This window comes from Corythoichthys intestinalis, chromosome 19, assembly GCF_030265065.1.
Source record: "Corythoichthys intestinalis isolate RoL2023-P3 chromosome 19, ASM3026506v1, whole genome shotgun sequence".
NCBI classification, from domain to species: domain Eukaryota; kingdom Metazoa; phylum Chordata; class Actinopteri; order Syngnathiformes; family Syngnathidae; genus Corythoichthys; species Corythoichthys intestinalis.
Window position 1 is genome coordinate 23,657,468 of NC_080413.1, and position 27,739 is coordinate 23,685,206.

The 27,739-nt window shown below is 38.6% G+C and overlaps 3 protein-coding genes across 5 annotated transcripts in view; 2 read left to right on the forward strand and 1 right to left on the reverse strand.

Moving 5' to 3' along the window:
- capn3b (calpain 3b) overlaps positions 1–3,401 on the forward strand; it is a 35,719-nt gene extending 32,318 nt beyond the window's left edge. Inside the window, exons 22-23 of one of the 2 annotated variants that reach the window (XM_057822648.1) lie at positions 1,752–1,810; positions 1,914–3,401. In XM_057822648.1, coding sequence (XP_057678631.1) covers positions 1,752–1,810; positions 1,914–1,940 — 86 coding nt within the window. In that variant the 3' untranslated portion in view covers positions 1,941–3,401. Of the gene's footprint in view, positions 1–1,751 lie in introns of both variants that reach the window. The other variant, XM_057822647.1, reaches the window with a different exon arrangement.
- Positions 454–25,675, reverse strand: LOC130907492 (zinc finger protein 106-like). 2 transcript variants are annotated; one of them, XM_057822646.1, is made up of 21 exons: positions 25,567–25,675; positions 21,588–21,697; positions 21,444–21,505; positions 20,962–21,165; positions 20,087–20,887; positions 19,594–19,933; positions 17,609–17,669; positions 17,370–17,524; positions 15,655–15,715; positions 13,441–14,116; positions 13,311–13,360; positions 11,197–11,345; positions 10,012–10,146; positions 9,826–9,942; positions 7,645–7,836; positions 6,586–6,648; positions 4,934–5,053; positions 3,655–3,726; positions 3,510–3,581; positions 2,864–3,010; positions 454–2,789 (listed from the first exon to the last, which is right to left on the reverse strand). In XM_057822646.1, the coding sequence occupies exons 2-21, from the start codon at positions 21,693–21,695 to the stop codon at positions 2,733–2,735; spliced, it is 3,642 nt and encodes a 1,213-aa protein (XP_057678629.1). In that variant the 5' UTR covers positions 21,696–21,697; positions 25,567–25,675; the 3' UTR covers positions 454–2,732. The 2 variants fall into 2 exon arrangements, with proteins under 2 accessions (XP_057678629.1, XP_057678628.1); XM_057822645.1 differs by lacking the exon at positions 25,567–25,675 and adding an exon at positions 24,546–24,691 and having other exon boundaries at positions 455–2,789.
- Positions 25,280–26,663, forward strand: churc1 (churchill domain containing 1). The gene is made up of 4 exons (XM_057822649.1): positions 25,280–25,477; positions 25,591–25,726; positions 25,886–25,956; positions 26,242–26,663. The coding sequence occupies exons 1-4, from the start codon at positions 25,439–25,441 to the stop codon at positions 26,332–26,334; spliced, it is 339 nt and encodes a 112-aa protein (XP_057678632.1). The 5' UTR covers positions 25,280–25,438; the 3' UTR covers positions 26,335–26,663.
- Positions 26,664–27,739: the final 1,076 nt, after the last annotated feature.

The following is a 27,739-nucleotide window of genomic DNA, read 5'->3' on the forward strand; positions in this document are numbered from 1 at the left end:
CTAATGAGGGTAGAAAGGCGACATCGTAAAGAGCAAGCAATCATTTCTCGTCAGCATTTGACGATCTGAGATGCGGGGACGACAGGGGAGTTGACCGGATTATTTTATTTATTAATACCAGTGCAAAAATTCAATACGATCATCTTAATACTGATTTGCAATTAAACTGTCAAATATCAAAATGTAGTATTGTCTTTATTTCAGAGCAGCACATTCGACAACTAGCTATTTACACTTATAGTTTTAACAATAGTAACTAAAAATAATAGTGATGAGCATAAAAACAAAAATACAACAGAGCGAGAGGTAAATATGATGTGTTGGTCGTTCCATATTTTGAAATTAAACTTTCGATTTATTTTTATTTTCGTGACAGCAAGCATTGTAAATGTGATCAAGAACATGCTAAAGAAAGTCCGTGCGCCCCCGACCCCCCGCTCCCCCCACAAAAGGAAAATGTTTAACCGTGTCCTCAATCGAAATGCAAGCACGAGCCATGACTTTGAGCCCATAGAACTAGGACAGACGACGCGGAAGTTCTCCCTCGCTTTTGCAGCAGCGGGAGGGAGACGAGGCTGTCTGTGAAAGCAGAATGATATTGCCTGTCACTCATTACTGAAACTACGACGAGCGGTCAATGAGGAGCCTGTGTACAAGAGAGAGGGAGGGACCAAGAATGTCACTTCCCGTTCAGTTATACTGCGAAGCGGTCTTTGGTGATTCGTTCGGCAACGTCACTTCCCGTTCACTAACCGAACGATTCATTTGGGCGGGGAGGGAGATGAGGGGGGCGAACGATTCGTTGAGCGATTCGTTTGAACGAATCTTTTTACTGAACGATCCGGAATGGATTCGTTTACTCAAGTGAACGACAGATCACGTCACTAGTCCGTAGAGATGGTCACAAAGCACATATAGCATTATACTAAGTGTCGTCCTTTTCTTTTTTTTTTTTTTTTTTTTGCCGTCGTGCTGCATGATTTTGCTATTGTGCTGCTGCCTTTTGCTGTCGTGTTGTGGCAATTGGGGTTTGTGCTTTTGCCAATTTGCAATCGCGCTTTAGGAATTGGGGATCGTGTTGTGGCAGTTTGCGTTTGTGCTTTTTTTCGTTTGCAAAGCGTTTGCAATTGGGGTTCGTGTTTTTTTTTTTATTTGCAAAGTGTTTGGACTTTGCATTTCGCCTGACACCTCTCGGCCACCGTACTTCACACTAAATCCTCATCTAAATATTGGTGACGCAGCACCAGGAGCAACGTGGGGTTTAGTACCTTGCTCAAGGATACTTAGACGAGGTCATCAGGGCGGAGAATTCAAGGAAAAATTCAGGGAGCTATTATCTAAGTTTTTATTTCACTAAAAAAGGTGCTGCTGAGCCTGGGAACTCCCTGTATTTTTGATGTATTGTATTTTCTGTGGAAGATTTTCAGAGAGCTATTTATTTAACCATTTATTTAACTTTATAAGAGACGTTTCTGTGTATTATTATATTATTATATTATTTTCTACATGTGTGATTTAATAAACATGCTTTAGGCATTTCAATGACGTTCAGTGCTTGCAAAATTCCATTTTTCATGCCAATTGTTACACTTTGATTGCAAATGAATATCTGCTCCAAAAATCAGTTATCGGCCCCTCTAACTACTAATAATCAGTCCTGACAAACCCACATCAGTCCATCTCTAATACATTACATGAGCTTGTTCAATTTTACATGTGTATGTCTTACAAGTGTTTTTTGACTCCTGAAGGGGCTTTCAATGCTTTTGACAAGGATGGAGATGGAATTATCAAACTTAATGTACTTGAGGTGAGCTATATTTATTCATGGCATGTTTTTTGTGACACATGTTAAGAGTATATATGGTCTATTATATGTCTGTATGATTTATATTTTTCTTTTTACTTTGTAGTGGCTTCAGCTTACCATGTATTCTTAAACGTCTCCGTGAATGACCCAGCCTCTTTCAAAGTCATGAGTCTTAATGGAGAAATGGAATTGGTCGCTATGATTTTGTAATTTATGTAACATTATCAGTGTTAAGTTCTGTTATTAAAGGAAACTAACATTTGAAAGAAGGAATACAACCTTTATGTTGGTGAATGGGATTGTTTACAGTACTTGGTTACTTCACAAAATAATGCACAGCCTGGGAGAGGCCCTGTTTTACTCGCAAAATAAATATATTGAACATTTAGGTAGATTTTCCAAAGGGAATTTGAAGCACAGCATCTCACATATGAGCATTACTGGGCATTAACTGGTTAATATCTGTTACGCATGCATTTTAGATTTTTTTTTTTTTGGCCATAAAAACAAACTAATACAATATTTGAATATACTTAAAACAAATACCAGACACTCTAGTAGCCATATTACATTTACATTTTTTACATAGACTAGAATTACTTAATACAATTTTCAAATGTTCTGGGAAGTTCCCAACTTGAAAAACAGTGTTTCTGATCTGAAGTTTTTAGTTTATCTGTACAATGATGTAGTACAACAATTTTAATTTGCCCTGTTTTATTTCAAGAAATGAACTGTTATTCCATAATACACATTAAAAAAAAAAAGTCCTTTGGGAAATGCCTTTGATAGTGGTAAATTAAACAAACCTACATACTACAAAAGTGTCCACTGTTTCAACATGTGTGTTCATTGAGAACTTGAATGGCACGAATATTCAGAGTGAGGAAAAAAAAGGGGGGCACCATCAGCACAGCTTGCCTCAAGACTCCACTTTACTGTCCACATCAACGTGATTCTGCATATGCTTAGGAAGCTCCTGAAAACATTCATGGAATAAATAAGAAATTAAGTAACTGTGTTATGATCATTACACCTGGGTTGTTATGCTACCTGTCTGACTGTCTGCTGTGTGGGGAAAAACGTGCTGCATCCCCTCCAGCGACACTTGACCGTCTCCAGATTGGGACTGGTGTGGTCACCGACGAGGTGCTGGACAAGGTGCTCTGCCATGCCGAAAATCAGACAGCAATTCTGCCACTGCCATGAAAAAAAAATAAGAATGGAAGAGGAAAAACTTTGACTCTCAAAATGATTTCTTGTTGCTTTTTCAAAAGTATCCCTATTACCAATTTGCAAAACCAGCAAATGAGGGCGGAGACAACCATGGTGCAACTTCAGAGAATTGGAAGATTTCCTTGTTTTCATAGACAACAATGATAGAACATTTTTACAGTAGTTTGGTGCTACATCAAGAGAATAATCTAATTTATGTTGTCATTTAGCTTTTTAAGTTTTTGGGTCCTGTCAGGAAACAAAAAGTCATAACTTTTATTATTGTTTCATGTATTTCCTGCATGTACTTTTTTTTTTTTTTTAAAACATAAAATTTACGTTTCACGTCCCCATAAAGTAAAAATAAAGGAAGGAAAAAAATAAAAGACTGAATTTGAATCACGTAAAAAAGTTATTATTTTTTCTCATGACTTGCACACATTCATGGCTGGTAACAGGACTGGATAAAATAAATTGCTTTTACCCAGCAGCGATAGTTCTTCATCAGGTTCAGTTTTACACCTTGAATGCTTCCATCATGACAACCTGTGTAGATCTGTATGAAACGAGCAAGACGATAAAGTGATGTCGAAGCCATTAAAACAGGGCTGTTTCTAATGTCTACTTACCACGCTCTTGTGGACGGCCATGCACATTACCATATCACTGTGACCACCATACACCTGCAAGCGGTCATGGGACTAGGAAGCAACAAAAATAACATAAAAGATGCAACAAAAGTACATTTTTATGTATAGTGCAGCCTGAAAAATTGCTGCTCCATTAAATTAAAAGCAGTTTAAAACTGTGAATAGATCCCAAAAGACAGGTGTAAAACATGGACGTCAATGCATTTAAAATGTACTCAATAATAAACTGATGCCAGATGAAGGGAAAAGATACCGTCATCGCACACACCATATAATTGTTTGCATTAGTCTAACACATTCATCTAACTATTGTTTAAGCAGACTCCACTACATGCCCTTTGACACAGTAAAGGGAATCACCTTATCTGGGCTAATGAGGGGGAGATGAGAAAGAATGGTACAGGTTCTCGTAGCCACCGTCTAACTGTTTGCATTACTCTAACACACGTAATATAATTTATCAGGAAATAGTATCATTTTCATATTCACGGTAGGACTGCACTACTAATATAAAATAAATAGCACACCATAGTTTAATGAGAAGAAATAGAAGAGCTACACAATGCCGTCTTATCACAGAAGCCCAACGCGTGCGTCACGAACAAGATTGACGCACCAACTCTTGCAATCAGCTCTCCCCGCAAACTCCAAGGACAAAGCGCTTTGTCCTAAAACAAGTACAAGCCAGCCCGGACAACGAAGTTGATAGCGGGCATCCCATCCGCGCACGAACCTAAGCCGCCCAAAACCGGCCACAGAGGGGAAGACCCAAAAGCAACGCCCAGACACACCTTTGGACACCCTTCAGCACGGCCCGCTTCATCAAGGACTTTAAAAAGACTGGACACTGAGATAACTCAGATTTTTGCTGCTCTGAAACATGTAGCCTGGTTTTGGATCCAGAATTGTCCCTCCGTCGTCTGTTTTTGCCTTGTTTTTTACCATTGTCGATGAATAAATTGTCAACCTGTTTTCGGTGAGTGTTCTTCGAACTTTTGAAACACGGAGTCAGTACAAAGGGTTAAAAATAAAAAGAGAAGACGCGAAGTTCTGCCTTCCCGGTCGGCGCGCGCGGAGGCAGCATCGGCAGAGCGGCACTTTGTTCAGCTGTCGCTGTTTTCCGTGTGCCTTGGCCGGGGGGGGGGGGGGGGGGGGGGGGGGGGGATTTCAACACAGATACTACTGTATCCATTGGTTAACAACACAAACAAGCCACCTTCCTTACCGGAGGTTCTCCATAGACAAAAGTTTTTCATACCTCGAGCTCGTAAACTCGAACAAGCTGGTCCAGACAGGCGGTCACCATCACTTTCCCCAAAATGACTATTGACGTGACAGCATGAGAGTGACCCTTGTAGATCCGTATTAACTCGCCTGTCTACATGGACATATGGACACAAAAAAGGGCACATGCTTATGGAATTTAGTTGCTTGGTGTGCATTTATATTGTCAAAAGTCTTGAAGCATTTTTTGTATTAATAGGAATTACCAAAATACTATTTACAACATAGATATCTGATTTTAAATTGAACTTAATTAAATAATTGGTTAATTCATTTAGACATGTGCCGATTACCGGTTTCAAGGTATACTGTGGTATGAAAACCTCAAGGTTTCCAAAAAGTTTTCCGTCATACTAAGGTATGAGCTTTATTTTATTTTTTATTTTTTTTAAATACCAAAAATGCATTGAGAAATCCCTTGCCTGCAGCTGTAAGGCTCAACCCACTTCCACTTGTGGTTGCTCCGTGTCAGTGAGTGTGCTGCACGCGATGGCTGGAGGAGGTGAAACACCTCAACTTTTCCCCCCAGCAAAGAAAACGAAATCGCTGGAATGGGAATACTTCGGCTACACTAAATTTACAGACGCCCGAGGCTTAGAGGAGGAAATACTTCCAATATGATTTCACATTTGTACAAAATGAATATTTCCAACCAGCTTCGAGAATTAAAAAAAAAAAAATTCATTGTATTTTAGGCAGTTACATTCCTTTTTACAAATACAGTTCTGCATTCAAAACAGGAAAAAAAAAAACTCCAGCACGTTAAGCGTGTCTAGTGGTGGTAAAACGTGGTGTTTTTCTCTCCCTGGCAACTGTCTGTGTTGAGAAAGAGTGTGTGTGTGTGTGTGTGTGTGTGTGTGTGTGTGTAATGTAAACATGATATGAGTCATACACACGCGCTTTTTATGGAAAATAATTCAATTATTTTTGTTCTGATGGTAATTATGTTGAGACTGTGGGTTTAGGCTCACCTAAAGAACTGCATTTATTTCATTTACAAAATTTTGTTATTTTTTTTAATTTATTTTAACTTAACATTATACTTAGAGTATGTTCCAATCTGCTAATATGTTTTGAAAAATAAAAATCCTGTTCAATGGAAAAGGTATTTTTTTTAAACCCAGATAACTCAAAGTAACACATTATAAAGCTGTAATCGCAATACCATCGCGATATTTTGGCTTACTGTTATCATACTGTCAGAATATCATACCGGCACATGCCTAAATTCAATCAATGTAAGGAAAAAAGTAAATTTGTTAATCTTGATTTGTTGTACTTTCATAACATATATATATTTTTTTCCATTTCAATAAACTTGGAATTTTGATTTCATTCATGTTATCAATTATTCATGCTAATATTCCAAGTTTATTTAGATGACAGATATTAAACTTATTAAAAGTGCATGTTAAAACATTTTCATAGTTTTGTTTTTTTGAATGTGGATGGGTTGATATTCACTGGATGAATTCAACTCAGATTTCATAGGCAACACAGTGTACCAAACATACGAGTAAGCATAAGTGATGAAATAATAGAAATAAACGTTCTACTTTTTAATGTGACAAACAAAATCGATTGAAAAAAAAAAAATCTGAAACACTGCCTATTTTATACACTTACATGGATGTTGTGTGCGTGAACAGAGTTATCGCTGGAACCACTGAACACCAAGTCCTTTACCACCTGGAAAGTACAATAAAGCCGACAAATTACAACTTTGAACATATGCATTTGGCTCAGCTGCTGCTTGTTGTTTCGGGGACCTATCCGTTCGTATTCAATGAAACACTTACTGTAGTTTTCGGACTATAAGTTGCTACTTTTCTCCTTAGTTTTGAATCCTGCGGCTTATAGTCCAGTGCGGCTTATTTGTTGATTTATTTGGGTTAATAGGTAACACTTTATTCGACAGCGGCATCATAAGACCGTCATAATTATGACATGACATGACACCATCATGGGCATTAGTGAATGCTTCTGACAGATGTTTTTAAGTGTCATCCGGCAAATTATGTCACCAACTCCATTTATGTCTTATATCAGCTTATATCTTTTACATCCATTCAAAGTGAGATAATTTGCCGGATAACACTAAATGACATCTGTTATAAGCATTCAATAATGCTTATGACAGCGTCATGTCATAATTATGGTTGTCTAATGACAGTCTTATAGTGCCACTGTCAAATAAAATGTTACCAAATACCATAAATAGCAATTAATGAAACAACTGGAAGAGTAACTGAAGAAATAGCACAGAACATGAATTTTGATTATATACATCTGTAGCACTGCAATGCATGCTAGGAGGCATGTTGGACAACAAGTGTTGACAGCATGTGGCAGCAGAGGTTGACTCCAAGGGAACAGTAATGGACAAATGAAGCTTCTTGAAACAATCAAGTTTTGCAGACAATTGGTTCAAAGCTTCATGGTGGTTCTTTTGATCTTACGACATTCCTATGCCGCTGACAAATAAAGTGTTAGGGGTTAATATCTTTTGGTTTCAATATCCCATAACATAGAGAGGACAGCTTCGTTTTATAGTCCAGTGCGGCCTATCTATGAACAAATGTCGTTTTCGTGTCAAATTTGTTAGGTGGCGACTTACAGTCAGATGCTCCTTATAGTGCGAAAATTACGGCAACTAATGCTGCTTTTTTTCCAGACTATACTCACCTTCATACAGAGAACAGTCTTGGTATGCCCTTTAAGCGAACGTAGAAGTAAACAGCTCTTGGCGTCTCGTACACTGATGGTGCTGTCATAGGAGCCAACCAGCAGGACTCGACGGGCACCCTCCTGCGCCGTGCCCAGACAGCTTATGCCTCGTGGGCCGTGGCACTCGAACATATCCAGTGGTTTCAACGTCTAAGTTCAGAGAGTTTGAAGTTAAACATCACATATTTACATTTTGAAAATTGTGAATTTTGCTCGGGAAATCATGGTAAATGGGTACTGCAGTTCATTAGGGTGGTGCTTTGAGCTGCTAGAAGAAAAAAAAAAGAAAAGATTCGTTCTGACAAATAATACAAGTGGGATTAATATTTTTATACAGTACTTTTTATAACATTGGATACCATTTTACCAGGTTTGCATGACCATCGCTTTGAAAGTGCCAAGAATTTCATTTTTCAAGCTATTTTAGTTGGCCCTTTTTTGGGCTCTCATGTCAATGAAGTAAGGGTGTCGGTGTGAAGCTCGTGTGTGCTGGCAATGCATGTGGTGACCTTTGGCAAATCATGGAGATGCGTACTACTAGAGCTAGGAATCTTTGGGCACCTAACGATTCGATTACGATTCAGAGGCTCCGATTCGATTATAAAACGATTATTGATGTACACCCCCCCCCCCCTTTTATTTATTTATTTATTTTTTTTTTAAAAAATGTTTTGTACATTAGTTCCAAAATTGTTCAAAAATCCTCTCAGGCTAAACAAAACTACTATTTCGGTATCAAGTTAGCATATGACAGTAAACAAATATACAAAAATAACAGTAAATAAAACACTCCAGTCCCCATTCTGTATCAGCAGCTTTAAACTACATTCGATTAATTTAATGTTGTGAATCAACTATTATAGTTGTTAAAATTGCTCCCATTATTCCATAGTTTACCTTCTGTCTACCTTTGTCAAAGTTTTAAAACTATTTCATCATTTAAAGATAGATTCAAGACAAGATTCTGCCGATTTAGGAGTATTTTAGATAAAAAGTTAATTAGGTTCGCTACAGCAGAGCCTTCAAGAGAAGTCACTGCTTTAGGACTGCTTTAAGATGGCGGCTGTTTACCAACGCCGGAAAGTCTGTCATTTCGCATCTCGGTTCAATAATACATGTTCTAACATCGCTGTCGTCTGTCATTTTGCATCTAGTTCTACAAATGTATGATATCTACTGTAGCCGTATGTTTGTCGCAACTAGCAACTGGGCGTTGTTTGTAGCGCTGTCGGCCGCAGTCAGGTATGATTGTTTTTTTTATCTAGCGGCATGAGTTGAACATGATATTTACTCTCGGTCCATTCCTCATTGCGTCCCAAAGACCCTGCTGACTGTGTTTTAATTCCGCTTTACCTGGTATAATTCAATAATCGGAATTTGGATGTTTGTGAATTGTTCTCGAATCTTCCACGACCGAATCGCGAAAAATCTAAGAATCGGAAATTTCGCACGCCTCTACTTACTACAATCGTAATTCAATGACACAGATCCAGAGGGTAGAGGTCAGGTGTTAAAAAGGTAGCTTGAAAGCCAGGCAAGACGCCCCACTTTTGGAGGTCACAGAGAAAAAAAAGTGACAAAGACATGAAATGGAACATGAACATGTACAGTGGGGCAAATAAGTATTTAGTCAACCACTAATTGTGCAAGTTCTTCCACTTGAAAATATTAGAGAGGCCTGTAATTTTCAACATGGGTAAAAACTTATTAAATACTTATTTGCCCCACTGTATACCTATAAATACTGCATTATTTATATACTGTGTGCTTGGTGCGGCTCAGTCAAGGACCGGAAAGCGAGAAACTTGAGCTAAGTGGCTTTCCTCAGCGCTCCAGTCTCTGATATTAGTGGGCGGTGGAAGAAGAATGAAGAGGGTAGGTACTTGCATAATAAGGGGCGGCGTGAGACCACAACGTGACCAATTTCAAAACCTACAATTTGCTGGACGAATTCACTTGCAAACGCGATTGCAATCGTATAAAAAAACTACACAGATAACACACTTCAACCAAGACACCATCTTATTTCGACCACTGTTATGCATGCAACAGTTCAAAATATTGTAAAATGGCTTAAGCGCCTCTTTAATGATTCTACCATCCTTGGATTAGTTATTGTTGTGTTTGTCGGAAATTTACCTTTAAATCAAAGGTGGCCACTGATCCACTGGCAAGGCCAACAAACACAGTATTCCAGGCAATGTGCAAACACAGAACTCGGTCAGGCAGTGTGATGGTCTCCAGACACTTCCATGTCTAGTGATATTAGAAAAACAGCATATAAGTTCCGGTTTGCACTGAGAGGATTCTCCTAATGATTTGTACCTTTAAGCTGTAGATGCGAACAGTCTGGTCGCTAGAGCCAGTGAAGAGTCTGGCTGGCATGTTGGGGAGGCAGGAGACCAGCAGACAATTAATTTTGTTAGTGTGGCCCTCAAACACTCCTTGGCACTCCTTACTCTATAGAAATGAAATCTTGAATTACTTGTGATGTTCATTGTTTAAATGTGACATTATAATATGCAACTACAGGTAAATTAATAGAACAATGATTTTAAAATTTTCAAAATGTATTACAGTGGTACCTCGACATACGATCGCATCAACATACGATCGTTTCGACTTCTGACATAAAATTTGACTCTTCATTTGTCCTGACATATGACGACATGCTTGAAATACGCTGATTTATTATACCATCGCAATTTCATTGTTTTCCCGCAAGATGAATGCACGGCAGTTTTTCTTGTGAGAGAAATCAACATGGCTCCCAAGAAGGTTAGTGCGGGTGGTGGGAAAAAAAAGGAAAAAGGTGACGCTTACCATTGAAATTAAGAAGGAAATGATAGAAAAATATGAACGTTGTGTGTGTGTGATGTGAGTGAACAGGCGGGACAACGTAGCTCACCGTTCACCCCTCCCACCCATGCCAACAACAGAACATGAAAAGAGAAAGTAAAAACTTCCCACTCTTCCGCACCTTTTTTAGTCTCTCGTCAATCATACGGAGCGTTAAGGAACAGCATGCAAAACACAACTGTCACATTAGAACCCAATTCGTTACATTAATTATAATGTATTCTTCTGGAAAAATCACGCTCGACATCCGACCATTTCGACTTAAATACTAGGTCCTGGAACTAATTAAATTTGTATGTAGAGGTACCACTGTATAACTATTTATTGTACTTGTAGTACATTTAATATCAACAGATATAAATTAGATAAGGTTCATGCACTAAGCTTATTGCAATAATATTACAAATATTAATGTAACATAAATAGACTAACATGCCACCAGTTACTAACATGCAAAATTGTAATCTTATTTTTTTCTTTATCAAATTAACTCTCAATGTATTTTAATTACTCCTTATTGATACTTTAATAGGTCTAGAGCAAATTGCTATTTTAACTCAGTTTCCCTCATTTAAGTAATCAGGTTTCAAAGCAAATTTGGGTCCTTGTTTGTGTGCAATGTAAAAGGTCAATTTTCGCTTAGAGGTGTACCGTCAGACTGTAGGCCCGCGCCGTATTGTCCGCTGAGCATGTGTACAAGAAGCCTTCATGGATTTGCAGATCATGAACAGCACCTGTGTGATTCGAGAAGGCTCCCAAGGCAGGCGGCTCGTCTTCCCCCGAAATCACCTCTACAACTTCTGCAGCAAGAATTAAACTGATGTCAACGCAAGAAACAATTACACCAACAAGGCCAGTGGTACCTTGACATACGATCGCTTCGACAAATGATATTTTTGACATACGATGTAAAATTTGACCCGCCATTTGTTTCTACATCCGACGACATGCTCGAAAAACGACGATTTATGACAGCGTGGGAGTTTCTATGTTTTGCCGCAAGATGGACGGATGGCGAGTTTTCTTGTGAGAGAACTCAATACGTGTTCAAAGAATGTTAGTGCAGGTGGTGGAAAAAGGGGAGGCTTAACATTGAAATGAATGCGGTGTGCGCATCCGTGAACTGGCTCGACAATACTCCTCTGACCTCCGTTCGCCAGTCTTTATAAGTTAAGGTGATAATTATTATTTTGGTACCATCGCCAAAGAGATCGCCAGCTTCATCAGGATTTTAGTAATTTGTTTCAGAACTTGTCCAACACGTTACGTCTACTGTCCACGGCAGTTGAAGCTAGCAACAGAACGTTAAAAGCGAAAGTAAAATCTCAACTGCACCTTTCCTCACTCCTTCACGTCAGCCACATTGTGAATTCAGGTACAGCAGGCAAAAGACGCCCGCCACATGAGAACCCGATTTGTTACATTATTACAAGAATTATAATAATGATATTATTATTCCGATTTTTATTTATAATTTATTTGTTTTGCTATGCGTAGATGTAATTTGTAATAGTACCACCAGTATTTATTAAGGATTTAGTATAGGTTTTCGGGCTGTGGAACGAATTAATGGAATTATAATGTATTGTTAACTTATGGGTATGTAGAGGTACCACTGTATCTTTAAATTCAGCTTTATGCCTTTTTTCCCCCTTCTCTATGGGGGGAAAAAGTGACAAGAATACCAGAATATCATACCGTAAAACTAATCACTTTTAGGTGTTCAAGTACCAATAGATACACTCTAGGACAAAGTTAAGTAAAACCTTTCTGCAGTATAAATAATACAGCACCAATAGGGAGAAGCTACACTCAATTTTTTTCTGATTGGTAGCCTACACTGCTTTCGATACCAAAGTAATTCACGTTGTAGCACTTTCTGGAAGAATTAAGACCACGGCAAATTAAGTATCAAAAGGGTACAGTTCATTGTTTGGATGAATGTCTTGCTGTGAAAAGTAATGGTTAAAAAAAGGTATTAATTGCAGCTAGGCCGATTAAAAAAAAATTACTAAAGACTAGTGTTGCGGCTCATGCCAATATTAGTATCAGCATCGATAAGGCATTAAAATTACGTCATAAAAAAAGCAGCGGTCATCCTTTCCCAAAATAGCCACTGATTATGAACACCTCTGAAGCAGAAAATGAAGAGGAATGTAAAAAAAAAATAGCTGCAAATGATTGAATATTGGTTTGTAAGCTAGAAGATGCTTAAGTCCTGTGGTGTTTTGAGCCTAGGACAGGCGTTTTTATTCTCAAAGTATGATCTGGTAGGTGTTGTTAAATGTTCTCATTTAGCAGGTTTAACGTTTTATGAACAATAACATCGACATGAGCATCTATAAAATGTTAGCTTTGTTTGAGAGAAAATGAGGGAAAAGTAGGTTAGCAAACTTGTGTGCTATGCTACCATAAATAATTAGCACTTGAGCTAAGCCAATGTTTTGGGCTATGAGAGCAATTTAAGTCTCAAGGTTTCAAAAAGATTATATAATCGCGCACAGAACAGGTAGGTGATTAAAAAGTTGTACTGGATTCACTCTGTCTCAGTCTTTTTCACTCAGGTTTTTTGGTCAGTGTCTGACCAAAAACATAGTATCGGTACAGTATCGACATCGGCCGATACCACACATCGGGTATTGGGAGACATAAAAAATAGTATCGGTGAAACACTACAGAAGACTAAAAATGTTCAAGTTAAACTGAACTGAGCACTGTCTGCATTGAATTTTTAATGTAGTAATACAAATGAGAAACAGCACTACCTTGTAGAGGAGAGGGGTCACTTTCCGACAAAACGGGGCTTTCAGTTTTCCTAAGAAAAAGTAAGGAGTACACATTTTAAAACCCATTAGTTAGCCTCCAATTTATTGATAAAACATGACAAATGCTCACATCTGCAGAGTAGGTTGCGTGCTTGAAGGGACGCACTTCATACTAATAGATTCTAGAGGCACCTGTTGTGGACCTGCCACAATTGAGGACTTTTTCGGTGATTCTTCATTCTCAGATTCATCAATGGTAATCACCACCATTTTGGGCTCCATCACTTCCACCAAGTCATCGCTCTCATTGCCTTTGTTGTCACACACTATTGCAGCAGAATGATTGACATTTAGAAGCCCTGTGGAGTGATCTGTACTTTCATCATCGGCACCAACTATGTTAACGTTTTCTTTTAAAAAGCTTTCAGGTTCCATTTTTGTTGAATTGGCAGGTAAGGATGGATTTAAAACATCTGCTCTGGTTTGTTCGTTTGTAGCTACTGTGGGAGAAGCGACAGTGGGTCGTGAGGGGAGAGGCGACGAGACCATTTGGGCTTGTGAACTTGGTTGTTTTGAGGTGGATAGAATCACTGCTTCTTGCTTATTTGCTATAATAGTTGAAGCAATGGAGGCCGTCTGAGGTTGACTAATGGAAGGCGCCGAGGCAGAGGTATGGTAGATGTTAGGGGCCGAGACGATAACTTTAGAGGAAGATCTTGAGGATGGACTACGAGTAATACGATCTGTAGATGCTGATGAAGACGTTGTGGCCGCCTGCACCTCATTTGAGCTTCCGGAATACACTTCTGGAAAAGATAAAAAGAGAATCTATGATATGGAAAGTTGACATTTTAATAGCTTAGACCGGGGGTCAGCAACCCGTGTTTTGGGAGCCGCATGCGGCTCTTTAGCCCTGCCCTATTGGCTCCCTGGAGCATTTTAAAAAATGTTTGAAAATTGAAAAAGATGGTGGAGGGAAATCTATCTTTTGTGTTGATATGGTTTCTGTAGGAGGACAAAAATGACACAAACATTCTTAACGTTTTCCAATGCTGTAAAAATGTGCAGAATAAATATTAAATTTCAACATTTATGTCAACGAAGATTTGCGTCATAGCCTGCGACACATGTTTCTATCAGCAGGGCGGGATGCCAGGCAGGTGTCTATTGTAAACAAACCGGCAGCCAAGTACCCAATTTGGATTGAGAGTAAAAGATCAATTCCATTACTTCTGAAGAACTTAGCGGAGCGCAAAAAGAGATTTAAGAAGTGGATTGCATCGCCAAACTCCACTACTGCTGCATGTTTTGTTGCAATCCGGGAGATAATACGTGGAAAATCTTTCACAGATGGTGAGTACATGAAGGAGAAATTCATTAACATATCAGAACACCTATTTGCAGACTTCAAAAACAAAACCTAGATAATAAAGAAAATCAGACATGCGCAGATAAGGAGCATGTTTTATGCACGTTCCATTTGGTTGTTTCAAAACTTCAAAACAAAAATGACATCAAAAATCATATTTCTTAATTGCATTTCTATAATTTCATAAAGGCAATGAAACAATTCATTAATATTGAAATAAAGTTAAACTTGAGGTGGAATTATTCAACAGAGTAGTCACGTGGTGCGTTGGATGCACTGAAAATAAACATTAAATCATGAAGGCTGATTATGTATTTTTAGCCAACGTAGTCATTTTGATAGTAGGCTTATATAGCTAATACAGATACATACAGCATGTGTTGCCTTCATTATTAGGCTTATTTAGGGCTTTTAATTTTTTGCGGCTGAAGACATATTTGTTTTTTTTAGTCCAATATAGCTCTTTCAACATTTTGAGTTGCCGACCCCTGGCTTAGACTGTCAACCCTAATTACAGACTCATCTGCAAAAGTTGAAGGTCAGCAATGAAGGAGCTATGTCATTATCTTATATTATATACTGTACTCCTCCCATTATGTACTTAACAAATATACATTTTAGAGTTATAATAAAACATGTTTTAAAACGTGTTCTAAATACATTTAAACACACACACACAAATTGCTTGCTGATAATAAATAAATCATTCCATTAGGGCATTAAAACAGCTAACTGGATGTTGTGTTTAGGTAATGTAAATGTAATGTAAAAATATGGTTTCTCTTTTAAATTGTTAAATGTGCGTGCCCATCTATCCAGTGTTAAATTAAAACAACCAGGTAAAATCTTGGCTGCCTCACACTGCAAATTTTTTTTTAACTGACACATTATTGTAACACCCAGGAATTGTTTTAAATTCTATCAGTGTGGCTGGTACGTCCATTGACTCTTTATTTTGAAGCCAAAGTACAATACCTTGCATGCCCTGTAGTATCTCAATACGGTGCGCTCTCAGACTGTCCACCTCTGCAGTGTACTAAAACAACAACACAAAATCAAGGGTTTTCAACCTTTCCACTTGAGGCAATCTTTAATTATATTTCCTTGTTACAGTTAGTGTTGATCCGGTACTAGTATCAGAGGAGGTCCTGATATAGCACTCAAATGCAGGTATCGAGGGTACTAAAAAATAATGCACCAATAGTTCGAAATTTGTGCTTTTCGCAATTTAGTTTCCAACTGCTGGTTGTCCTGTCCAAGATGGCCGCCGATTACAAACATCGATGAAGAAGAAAAACAATGAAGAAAAAACAAATGGTAAAAAGGTAGAAAAAAAGGTGAACGTAATTGAAATTGTTTGTGTCCGAAAAATGGAAAATAGTAACTTTTTGTGGTGTTTTGAGCCAAGCGGAAGAGTTTTAATCTACTTGTTTAAGAGTAATTTTTTTATGTCAGAGGTTATACTTTAAATGGTGGATAAATGCTCACGCCAAAAATTAATACCAAGCAAGATTGAAATTTTCATGAACAGTGACATTGAAATGAGCATCTAAATTGATGTTAGCTTTGTTAGGATGAGGGAACACGGGTAACGGTAGGCTAGCGAACTAGTGTTGTCTGCTACCAAAAATGATTAGCACATGAGCTAAGCTAGCACATGAGCTACGCTAACGTACTAATGTGGTATAATTGCATTGACTGCGCACTCACAATGTTTGTATTAGTTTTTTTCCCCCCTGTTTCACATAGGCAGTGTCAGACCAAGCTATGATACAGTGCTTACCAAAGGTATTGGCACCCCTGCAATTCTGTCAGATAATGCCTAATTTCTCCCAGAAAATGACTGCAATTACAAATACTTTGGTAGTAATATATTGATTTATTTTGCTTGCAATGAAAAAACACAAAAGAGAATGGACAAAAAAAAAAAAGAAAATCATTATCATGATACACAAAACTCCAAAAATGGGCCAGACAAAAGTATTGGCACCCTTTGTAAAATCAAGTGATGCTTCTCTAATTTGTGTAATTAACAGCACTTGTTACTTACCTGTGGCACATAACAGGTGGTGGCAATAACTAAATCACACTTGCAGCCAGTTAAAATGATTTAAAGTTGACTCGACCTTTGTCCTGTGTCCCTGTGTGTACCACATCGGGCATAGAAAAAGAAGACCAAAGAACTGTCTGAGGACTTGAGAATCAAAATTGTGACGAAGCATGGGCAATCTCATGGCTACAAATTCATCTCCAAAGACCTGAATGCTCCTGTGTCTACCGTGCGCAGTGTCATCAATAAGTGTAAAGCCCATGGAACTGTGGCTAACCTCCCTAGATGTGGACAGAGAAGAAAAATTGACGAGAGATTTCAACGAAAGATTTCTCCAGCCCATTTTTGGAGTTTTGTGTATAATGATAATGATTCTAAAAAAAAATTAAATAAATGAAGATATTACTACCAAACCATTTGTAGTGCAAACATTTTCTGGCAGAAATTGACCATTATCTGACAGAAATGCAGGGGTGCCAATAATTTTGGCCAGCACTGTAGCAATTATTTTACATTTGTGTATGCAGTAATAACGGCTTTGTATATTTAAAAAAACAAAAACAAACAAAAAACAACGCAGTATCGGCCAATAGCACACAGCCATGTATCGTATTGAGAGCAAAACTAACTACAGTAGTACCTGTTGCCTTAACAATGTAAGTCGTTGTACTTCTGCGAAGGCCACTTGCAAGGCTTTGCGGGCAAGGACAAGAGACTTGTCCACTTCTTGCACTGACTGACACAGCTCCTCTTCCCTGAGCGACACCGATAAAAGCTTGTCCATTTGGCCACGGTCTACAACAAAAACTTGGAATTTGTATTTTGGCAAGGGAGCAACTGCAAAACTAATAGTTAAAGTGAATTAAATATTAGGATTACCCCGATTTATCATAGTTTTGTTCCTTTTCACAAAAGCCTCATTAACAGGACTGCCATCCTCCTGCAGCAAGGGATGTGTTAATACCAACCAAAACGTTTCGTTAAAGCACAAAAAAAACTTAATAACTTGACTTAATAAGTTTCTAATCTATCAACCTAGGCGCTAGGTGTATCACTTCAACACTACTTGGTGCCATTGTTTAAAATCTTCAGTCTTAAAAGAGTATAAAAATATCTGAACAGGTAATATTTTTAGGACATTGTCAAAGAAAAGTTTCAAATAGGAAAAAAACTGAATAGATGAATTCAAAATTATAGACCATTTACAGTGGGGCTAATAAGTATTTCGTCAACCACTAATTGTGCAAGTTCTCCCACTTGAAAATATTAGAGAGGCCTGTAATTGTCAACATGGGTAAACCTCAACCATGAGAGAGAATGTGGGAAAAAAACAGAAAATCACATTGTTTGATTTTTAAAGAATTTATTTGCAAATCATGGTAGAAAATAAGTATTTGATCAATACCAAAAGTTCATCTCAATACTTTGTTATGTACCCTTTGTTGGCAATAATGGAGGCCAAACATTTTCTGTAACTCTTCACAAGCTTTTCACACACTGTTGCTGGTATTTTGGCCCATTCCTCCATGCAGATCTCCTCTAGAGCAGTGATGTTTTGGAGCTGTCGTTTGGCAACACGGACTTTCAACTCACTCCTCAGATTTTCTAGGGGGTTGAGATCTGGAGACTGGCTAGGCCACTCCAGGACCTTGAAATGCTTCTTACGAAGCCACTCCTTTGTTGCCCTGGCTGTGTGTTTGGGATCATTGTCATGCTGAAAGACCCAGCCATGTCTCATCTTCAATGCCCTTGCTGATGGAAGGAGATTTTCACTCAAAATCTCTTGATACATGGTCCCATTCATTCTTTCCTTTACACGGATCAGTCGTCCTGGTCCCTTTGCAGAAAAACAGCCCCACAGCATGATGTTTCCACCCCCATGCTTCACAGTGGGTATGCTGTTCTTCGGATGCAATTCAGTATTCTTTCTCTTCCAAACACGAGAACCTGTGTTTCTACTAAAACGTTCTATTTTGGTTTCATCTAACCATAACACATTCTCCCAGTCCTCTTCTGGATCATCCAAATGCTCTCTAGCGAACCGCAGATGGGCCTGGACGTGTACTGGCTTCAGCAGGGAGGCATGTATGGCAGTGCAGGATTTGAGTCCCTGGCGGCGCATTGTGTTACTGATAGTAGCCTTTGTTACTGTGGTCCCAGCTCTCTGTAGGTCATTCACTAGGTTCCCCGTGTGGTTCTGGGATTTTTGCTCACCGTTCTTGTTATCATTTTGATGTCACGGGGTGAGATCTTGCATGGAGCCCAGATCAAGGGAGATTATCAGTGGTCTTGTATGTCTTCCATTTTCTAACAATTGCTCCCACAGTTGATATATTTACACCAAGTGTTTTACCTAATGCAGATTCAGTCTTCCCAGCCTGGTGCAGGTCTAGAATTTTGTCTCTGGTATCCTTCGACAGCTCTTTGGTCTTGGCCATAGTGGAGTTTGGAGTGTGACTGACTGAGGTTGTGGACAGGTGTCTTTTATACCGATAATGAGTTAAAACAGTTGCCATTAATTACTCGTTAGACCTCGTTAGAAGTTACACCTCTTTGACAGCCAGAAATCTTGCTTGTTCGTAGGTGACCAAATACTTATTTTCCACTATATTTGGAAATAAATTCTTTAAAAATCAAACAATGTGATTTTCTGTTTTTTTCCCCACATTCTGTCTCTCATGGTTGAGGTTTACCCATGTTGACAATTACAGGCCTCTCTAATCTTTTCAAGTAGGAGAACTTGCACAATTGGTGGTTGACTAAATACTTATTTGCCCAACTGTAACTATTACGGGTCAGTGTAGATTTTATCTGACATAATAAACAGGGATTCACCACTGTATTACACTTAAAAAAAAACTTACTTGTAACTGTTGGTATTTCCTCTTGTTGGTGCCTCTATTACCCTCCTCTGGGTCTACATTCACAGTTCCTGCCCTTGTTGGACCACAGCTTTTGTTCAGTGTCAGTGGCATGTGTTCTTTTGACTGGGTCACTACAGCACGAACAGTTGTATCTTGAGTAATAGGAGGAATAGGTGCAGTAGGCGGAGAATATGTAGGAAGAGCAGGAAGAAGAGGAATGGGCATGCTAGTATCGGAAAGTGACTCCCAATGGAAGCCTTCTGAAAGCATCAGGTCATCGGCGACACCCATTTCGAATGGATTTTGTTTGTGCAGGGGTTTCACCAGCTCAATTCCAAACCTGTAACAAATGACAACACATACCGAGAAAAATACAATGATATTACAGTATTCACTTAGATGAGATAAAATGTGAAGGAACATTTCCTTCATTGAGTCATCACAAAAGGGCATCGTGAAAAATCTGTCCATTTTGAAATCATTTTTTTCTCACCTGGATGTTGATTCTTTCTTCTTCTGCTTCTGCTTGCTCTTCTTCAGCTTATCGTACATGGTCTTCCACTTCTGGTTAAAATTTGGGAATGAGAGAGCGCCAACCTTCGGGGCCATTTTGTTTTGACTCTGCTGTCCTAATCTTTGAGCCGCTGCTGCTTTGTGAGCTATCCGAACCTTCGCTTTGGAACTGATCGGCACGCTTGATGCCCTGCTGGTTGAAGGTGCAGAGGGGTTTGGTTCAAGTGTCATGCTCTTCTGTGGGGTGGCTTTGTCCTGTGAAGAGCAACGTTCAGATGGCCGTGCTCCCACCTGAGCATTTTGCTTTCGGGCTTCTCGATCCGCCCTACACGGCTCCCGCACACCCAGCGCTTGTCTAATGTCCCTAAGCATAGTGCTGACATCCATGTTAGGGTTGGGGACAGGTTTAGGCTGCGAGTTAGAAGCAGTTTGATTTTGCTCCGGTACAGATGATTTAACACACTCATCCTGGTGGAAGATGAGGCCGTGGTTACTAGGAACGTGATCACTGGCGAAGTCGACTGCACTGTCGGACTGCGACATCGTTTGGTAATTGCCAAAAGGGTCATTCCCAGGCCACGAGAACAGTTGCGATTCACCACAAGTTTGGTTGTCGTGTTGGGAGCCGTTGCTTTTGGCAGCAACTTTCTGATAAGCAGGCTGGTTATCCTTTTCTATGAAAACAGTAGTGTGACTGCCTTCCTGCTGAGGTGCCATTACCTGTTTGGATGTATTCGGTTGTTGGTTTTTCTTTTTGTTTTGCTTTTTTAACATTTTTTTCCTGTGAAGTAATCATTGAGATTAATTCAGAGTACTTAATTGAAAACAGAAAAGTGCTAACGTTAAAAAAGGTACCTCTGTTTCTTCAGCGTTTTGTTTCTGCTGAGGAGAGCCTTGATCGTTTCCGGGTCAAGAGTTTTGTAAATTGTAATGGGTTTCACATTGCTAAATATTAGCCTCCTTAAATTTGCTTGATGTTGAATATTTGCAATGTGCTGAGCGTACTGAATAAGACTCAAGGAGGACACCTGACATGCCTGGCAATCATGGCAAGGAACACTGTGAAGAAAATCCCCGTAGAATTTGAGAAAAGCAGATTTGACCAGTTATAAACAGTTTAAACACATACAAACAAAACCATACCCCTCAGAACTGACAAATATTGGTTTCGGATTGTTGGAGGTAGAATCCTCACATACATAGAGATAACATACAAATGCCACACAGCAATGCTTGAGTTGCAGTTTGAAAGCTGAATGTTCAATCTGTGAGGCAGACTTGCTACAGTAGTATTTAGTAAATTAAAAAAAAAAAAAAAAAAAAAAAAAAAAACTTACTTGCCCATCAATGATTCAAGTTCTCTGTGGTGTGCCATGCTATGCAAGTGCTGGTGTCTTTCCTTCAAGTGACACAACATAAATCAGTACCACAAAACATAATTAGTACATAACGATTTTGTTAAACTTAACATCGACACTTACTTTTGGCAGGACAGTCTCTCTGCACAAAATGCAGTAATTGCTTTTCTTCTTCTTTTTCTTTGACTGGCTTGGGTTGCCCATGGAATGTTGAGATCCATAGTTTGACATGTCTGCAAAAGACATCAACAGTGGTGGGCTGACCTATATATTTTTTAAATTGGCTTTTGTCAGGTGACTTATGTTTTTTTCCCCTCCATTGTATTTTTTTTCTTACCTTTGTTATCCTTTTATCGGGTTTGCTTGAAAATTCCCAATGTCTTTTTAAGTTATTTCAGTTAGTCTTTTTCTTGCCTTTGCAAACAGCAAATCACATAGATGGAAATCTTCAAACAATTCAACACCCTTGTTTTGCTGTGTGTACCGTAATTTTCGGACTATAAGCCGCTGCTTTCCCCCCCTCATTTTAAATCCCACGCCTTATAGTCCAGTGTGGCTTATTCATTGATTCATTTGGGTTAATAGGTAACACTTTATTTGGCAGAGGTGTCATAAGACTACCATAGGACCGTCATAACTATGACACTGTTATGGACATTAATGAATGCTTATGACAGATGTCATTAAGTGTCATCCAGCAAATTTTGCCACTAACTCCGTTTGTATGCAGCTCAGATCTTTTACATCCATTCAAAAGTGAGATAACATGCCAAATGACCCTAAATGACATCTGTCATAGGCCTTCATTAAATCCTATGACAGTGTCATGTTATAATTATGACTTTCTTATGGCAATCTCATGACGCCGCTGTCACAAGAGTGTTACTGGTTAAAATCTTTTGGTGTAAATATCCCATCATACAGTGAGGACAGCTGCTTTAGTCCGGTGCGGCTTATCTATGAACAAATGCCGTTTTCGTGTCAAATTTGGTGGGAGGCACCTTATAGTGTGAAAATTACAGCAATATATCAAACAGTGGTAAAAAGTGGAATTCCACGTGAGGCTATTGGGGCGTTTATGGCCATGCGCGGTCAATGCTAGTAAACATTTAAAACAGCAAACTTGGTGGAACGGCGGCTTTAATTGACTGTTTTTATAATATCTTTAATTCAAATATATTTTTTGTCTGCGTTTTTGTGACTTTTGAAGAAAAAGGGAAAAAAATGCATGAGACATCTTTTTGGACGAAATGCAGTGGCTACAGCTGCTGGTGGCCCAAAAAAACCCTTCTAATATCCTTCATCCTCTTCGAAGGGGGTGAAGGAAGCAACATGGGGCTGGGGCTGTGAGTGAGTGAGTGCGAGTGTGTGTGGGAGAAGGTTAAGTCATCAGCCCATCAAACGTGTATTTGAAGGGGAAAAAATGGACTGGCCCACTCAGCAGTGAAAAGGGGTAAATGTAAGTCTGAATATAATGAAAATAATTCAATTAATAATGGTAGGGTCAATTATATCCTTACAATATATGGGAAGACAATCTAAATTACCTATTCTCGCAGTCGGACAGCCGGGCATTAATTGCGTCACCAGCCACAACAAAGCGTCACCATATTGAAATGGAGGCAAAACACGAGTCACAAGCAGTTGCTCTGTCGTGCATTGTACTACAAACGCATTGAACTTTTGTCTTATTTGCGTTCTTTTTTTCCGGCGGAATGACTAAAAGTTGCCGTGTTGCGGGTTGTAACACAAGGAAGAGTTCGGAGCCACATTTGAAGTTCTTCATTCTTCCTCGTGAGAAGAAAAGGACAAGCAATTGGCTGAAAAGAATCAATCGAGGAACAGTAAAAGAAGACTGTTCCGTGGACCAGGCACATTTATGTTTGCAGCCAACATTTAATAACTGGTGAGTAAACTTTAATCATTTTTTTTTTTTGCCCCAATTAGCTGCTAGGATTCAATAGACTAGGCAGTGGTTATTATTACCGGAACCGACAACTCGCAAAGTGTTATTTTTCTTTTGCCGTGAACTGCTCTGATCGGTCAATCGGTATATTATTGGCCTGGTGGGAATTGGTTATTTTGCCGTGACGTGTTCTTGGAGGTGAATTAACGGTTACGGCAGAAATAATCACTCCGTATATACTACCTGTTTTCTTAGTTCCACACAGTACATATTCCACGTAATTGATAAAGGTCAACTTACTAGGTGACTTTATGAGGTAGTTGTAGATGTTTCTGAACTCCACTGCAGGCAATTCCTTTGGATTGTTTATCCAGCTATCAGCTGTGACTTTGTATGGGCAGATTTGCAGGCCAACACACGTTAATTTTAAGTTGCATCGCCTCCTCGCGTCTGTTGGCAGTGACTCGTGATAATAATAAGTCATGTTTGAGACGTTTTTATGAAAAAAAGACGCAAAACACAGCTGAAATATATGAATTTCAGACAACCTTTGTCTACGGATGTTTACCTGTAGGTGCCCCCCTCTCTAAATGGCGACATGTTGCTATGCGAGATGACGTCATCATGACATCACGCCGACTGCGAGAATATAACTGAAGTATATAACTGCATTATATAATGCAAATAAGGTTGCTTAAAAGTTGGTGGGGACAATTTGAGCATCCTGAAATGTTGCTAGTGTCATGTCCCTACCCTCCCGATGCAAACCTACGCCCTTGAGTCACAGACAACCCCAGAACTGTTCCTTGTTGACAAATGGCTTGAGTGATTAAAGTAAACGCCCACTAAAACGTAAGATGTGTATTGGAGTCAGATTCTGAAACGTGTGTGCCTCATTCATTAATGTTTTTGTTTGTTGTTTGACTGCACCGTGAGACTCAGTATTTATTTGTGTGTCGACTTGTTTTCTTAAAGCCTCCAGAACAGAAAACTGTAGCGCGGCGTTGTGGGTACGAGGTCAACGCCAACAAAAGCTCCAACTTAAACTAGCCTCATGATTGCCGCACAATATTTTACAACTTGATAACACACCTAATATTAGGCTAATATTGTGTATACAGCCGAATTTCATACCCCTGCACATATTTCGCCTGAAATTGGACGCTTACACTTACCGGTTCCTTTATCAAATATAAACGCTGTCGACGGAGGATAAACGCTTTTATATTTTCACATGGTCGTGAACGGGTAGCCTCCAAGAGAAGCTTCGCGTCGCCATATTTGTTGACGTCAAACATCCGCCACCCAAACAAAAAAACCGCCAATTTCTCTTGAGTATAAGACAATCGTGATATTTTTTTAAAATCCAAAATTATATTTGAATTATTGAAAAATAAATCAAATTTAATATTTGTAGAAACGGCAAATCCATAAACTTTAACCCGGAAATTGTGTGCATGACTTTTTTTTGCAGATGCCAGATATCACATAAATTAGGCTAGATGTCAAATGGGCGCTGTGAGGCAATAAGGACAATCCTTGTCACTTATCGGCCATTTTGCGTCGGAGCCGTTGGCTGATACTTGTATTATCAATGCGGCATATGCTTTGAAATAGCTATAAATTGATCACCTTTCAACCCATTTTCAAATAAGTTGCTTTTTTCATAAAAATCAGAGGTTCTGTATATTAACTACTTATTTTTTTCCCAGTATCACATCACAATAATCACAGACACTATTTGTAAATTTATCAAAACCTCAACGAATTGAGTAAATCATTCGACTTACCTCCGACTTATTAGCGTCCGTCGCCAATGAAGTTCTCCGACCTAAAATGGCCGCTACTTACTTACGCCACAGCCTTACATATGTGATATTTTCTGCGGTGACATTTGGGGTGGGTCGACGTGTATTTGCGTGTTTACTTCCGTTTGTTAGTAATGAAAATGTTATGCTAAAATAGCAAGCGGTGCTTCTCTTTACGAAAAATGCACTAAACAACGCGTTTTTAAAAATCGGAATTCTTTTTAAAAACGCAAACATTATATTCTTGTCTATTAGTGGAAATGTGCAACGGCTGCGTGCAAAAAGAATACCCCGATCGGGTACGTCATAACGTAAATACTCAAATAACTAATGATCGGTGATGTCAATGACGCATCCTGTTTGAAATATTTACTTGACAACAACTTACATCTGACGTTTTTTTCTTGCTTAGGGAAGCACTTGTCTGGAGAATGGCTCTTATTTGATGAATTACATGGGCTGTGCCAAATGCCAATACAGAGACTTCGTGTTAATCTGTAATAAAGACACAGAGGATGATGATGGCGAAGAGATTGTCACTTATGACCGTAAATTGCTTTGATATACTGTATTGATTAGTGAACTTTGCCCTTAATGCATTTAATGCTCTCTGGTGTGTAAGCAATACTACTGTTTGCATTAAAGATACACAGTAATATTTCCATGTCTATAATGCAATCATTATATAATAAGTGTTTTTCTTCTAGATGTTTGTAAAAACTGTGACCATGTCATCGCCAGGCACGAATATACGTTCTCTGTTGTTGATGAATATCAGGTAAAGGGGAAATCAGATACACATTTTGATATGAGATAGTATAACGTCATTTGATCCACCCATTCATTTCATGTGCATTGACTACATATTCAAGACTCATCTAGTACAAGTGAAAATTCATAATCTCAAAAATACACCTCCGACAACCTAAAATTATTTCATCACAAAAACTATTTAAAAATAAAAACTGCAGTGTAGTGGAACTTGATAGCATAGAAGTAAATTGCTGGTTACAAAACTTGTTTTTGGTCACTCACATGTGTGCATTCGTATTGTGTCATATAGGAATACACGATGCTTTGCATGCTGTGTGGAAAGGCAGAAGACTCCATCAGTGTGTTGCCAGATGACCCCCGACAGAATGCACCACTCTTCTAGGCCTCACAATTAGGTTACAAAATACAATGCTGTAGAATGGCATCAGATGCTTTAGAACTGGCATGGTCAGGTCAAAAACCTATATTCTGCTGACTTTGTGTTTGCAATTATTTAGCAGAGAAATGTCTTATATATTGTAGTTTTGTAAGAACGATATTCCTATATGTAACTACAGTGTATCACAAAAGTGAGTACACCCCTCGCATTTCTGCTGGTATATATCTTTTCTGGGACAACACTGACAAAATTACACTTTAACACAATGAAAAGTAGTCTGTGTGCAGCTTATATAATAGAGTTCATTTATTTTCCCCTTAAAAATAATTCAAAATATAGCCATTAATATCTAAACCCTTGGCAACAAAAGTGAGTACACCCCTTAGAAACGTACATCCCTAAATGACCAAATTGAGTACTGCTTGTCATTTTCCCTCCAAAAATGTATAATATCGAGTCGCATGACATTTTAGACATAATAGTTAATTTATTTCCCCTTAAAAATAACTCATAATATAGTTATTAATATCTAAACCCCTGGCTGCAAAAGTGAGTACACCCCTTAGAAACTACGTACATCCCTAAATGCCCAAATTGAGTACCGTTTGTCATTTTCCCTCCAAAAATGTCATGTGACTCATTATACATTTTGAGTATAATGTATACTCAAATTATACTAACAGCACGTGACATAATAATGTGACTCATTATGTCATGAGTCACATGACATAATGTCATGTGACTCATTATACATTTTTGGAGGGAAAATGACAAGCAGTACTCAATTTGGACATTTAGGGATGTACGTTTCTACGGGGTGTACTCACTTTTGTTGCCAGGGGTTAAGATATTAATGGCTATATTTTGAGTTATTTTTAAGGGGAAAATAAATTAACTCTATTATGTCTAAAATGTCATGCGAAACGTACATCCCTAAATGTCCAAATTGAGTACTGCTTGTCATTTTCCCTCCAAAAATGTATAATGAGTCACATGACATTTTTGAAGGGAAAATGAAAAACAGTACTCAATTTGGACATTTAGGGATGTACCTAGTTTCTAAGGGGTGTACTCACTTTTGCTGCCAGAGGTTTAGATATTAATGGCTATATTTTGAGTTATTTTTAAGGGGAAAATAAATTACCTCTATTATGTCTAAAATGTCATGCGACTCATTGTACATTTTTGGAGGGAAAATGACAAGCAGTACTCAATTTGGACATTTAGGGATGTACGTTTCTAAGGGGTGTACTCACTTTTGTTGCCAGGGGTTTAGATATTAATGGCTATATTTTGAGTGTATAATGAGTCACATGACATTTTTGAAGGGAAAATGACAAACAGTACTCAATTTGGACATTTAGGGATGTACGTTTCTAAGGGGTGTACTCACTTTTGTTACCAGGGG

Coding starts and splice junctions, on each gene's coding strand:
- LOC130907492 (XM_057822646.1), bottom strand. CDS start 21,695: ATGTCAAACTATGGATCTCAACATTCCATGGGCAACCCAAGCCAGTCA. Junction 14,117..15,654: donor GATACTACAGGGCATGCAAG/GTATTGTACTTT, acceptor TATCTTTTCCAG/AAGTGTATTCCGGAAGCTCA. Junction 2,790..2,863: donor CACAGCAGACAGTCAGACAG/GTAGCATAACAA, acceptor GAATGTTTTCAG/GAGCTTCCTAAGCATATGCA.
- churc1 (XM_057822649.1), top strand. CDS start 25,439: ATGTGCAACGGCTGCGTGCAAAAAGAATACCCCGATCGG. Junction 25,478..25,590: donor AAAAAGAATACCCCGATCGG/GTACGTCATAAC, acceptor TTTCTTGCTTAG/GGAAGCACTTGTCTGGAGAA. Junction 25,727..25,885: donor AGAGATTGTCACTTATGACC/GTAAATTGCTTT, acceptor TTTTTCTTCTAG/ATGTTTGTAAAAACTGTGAC.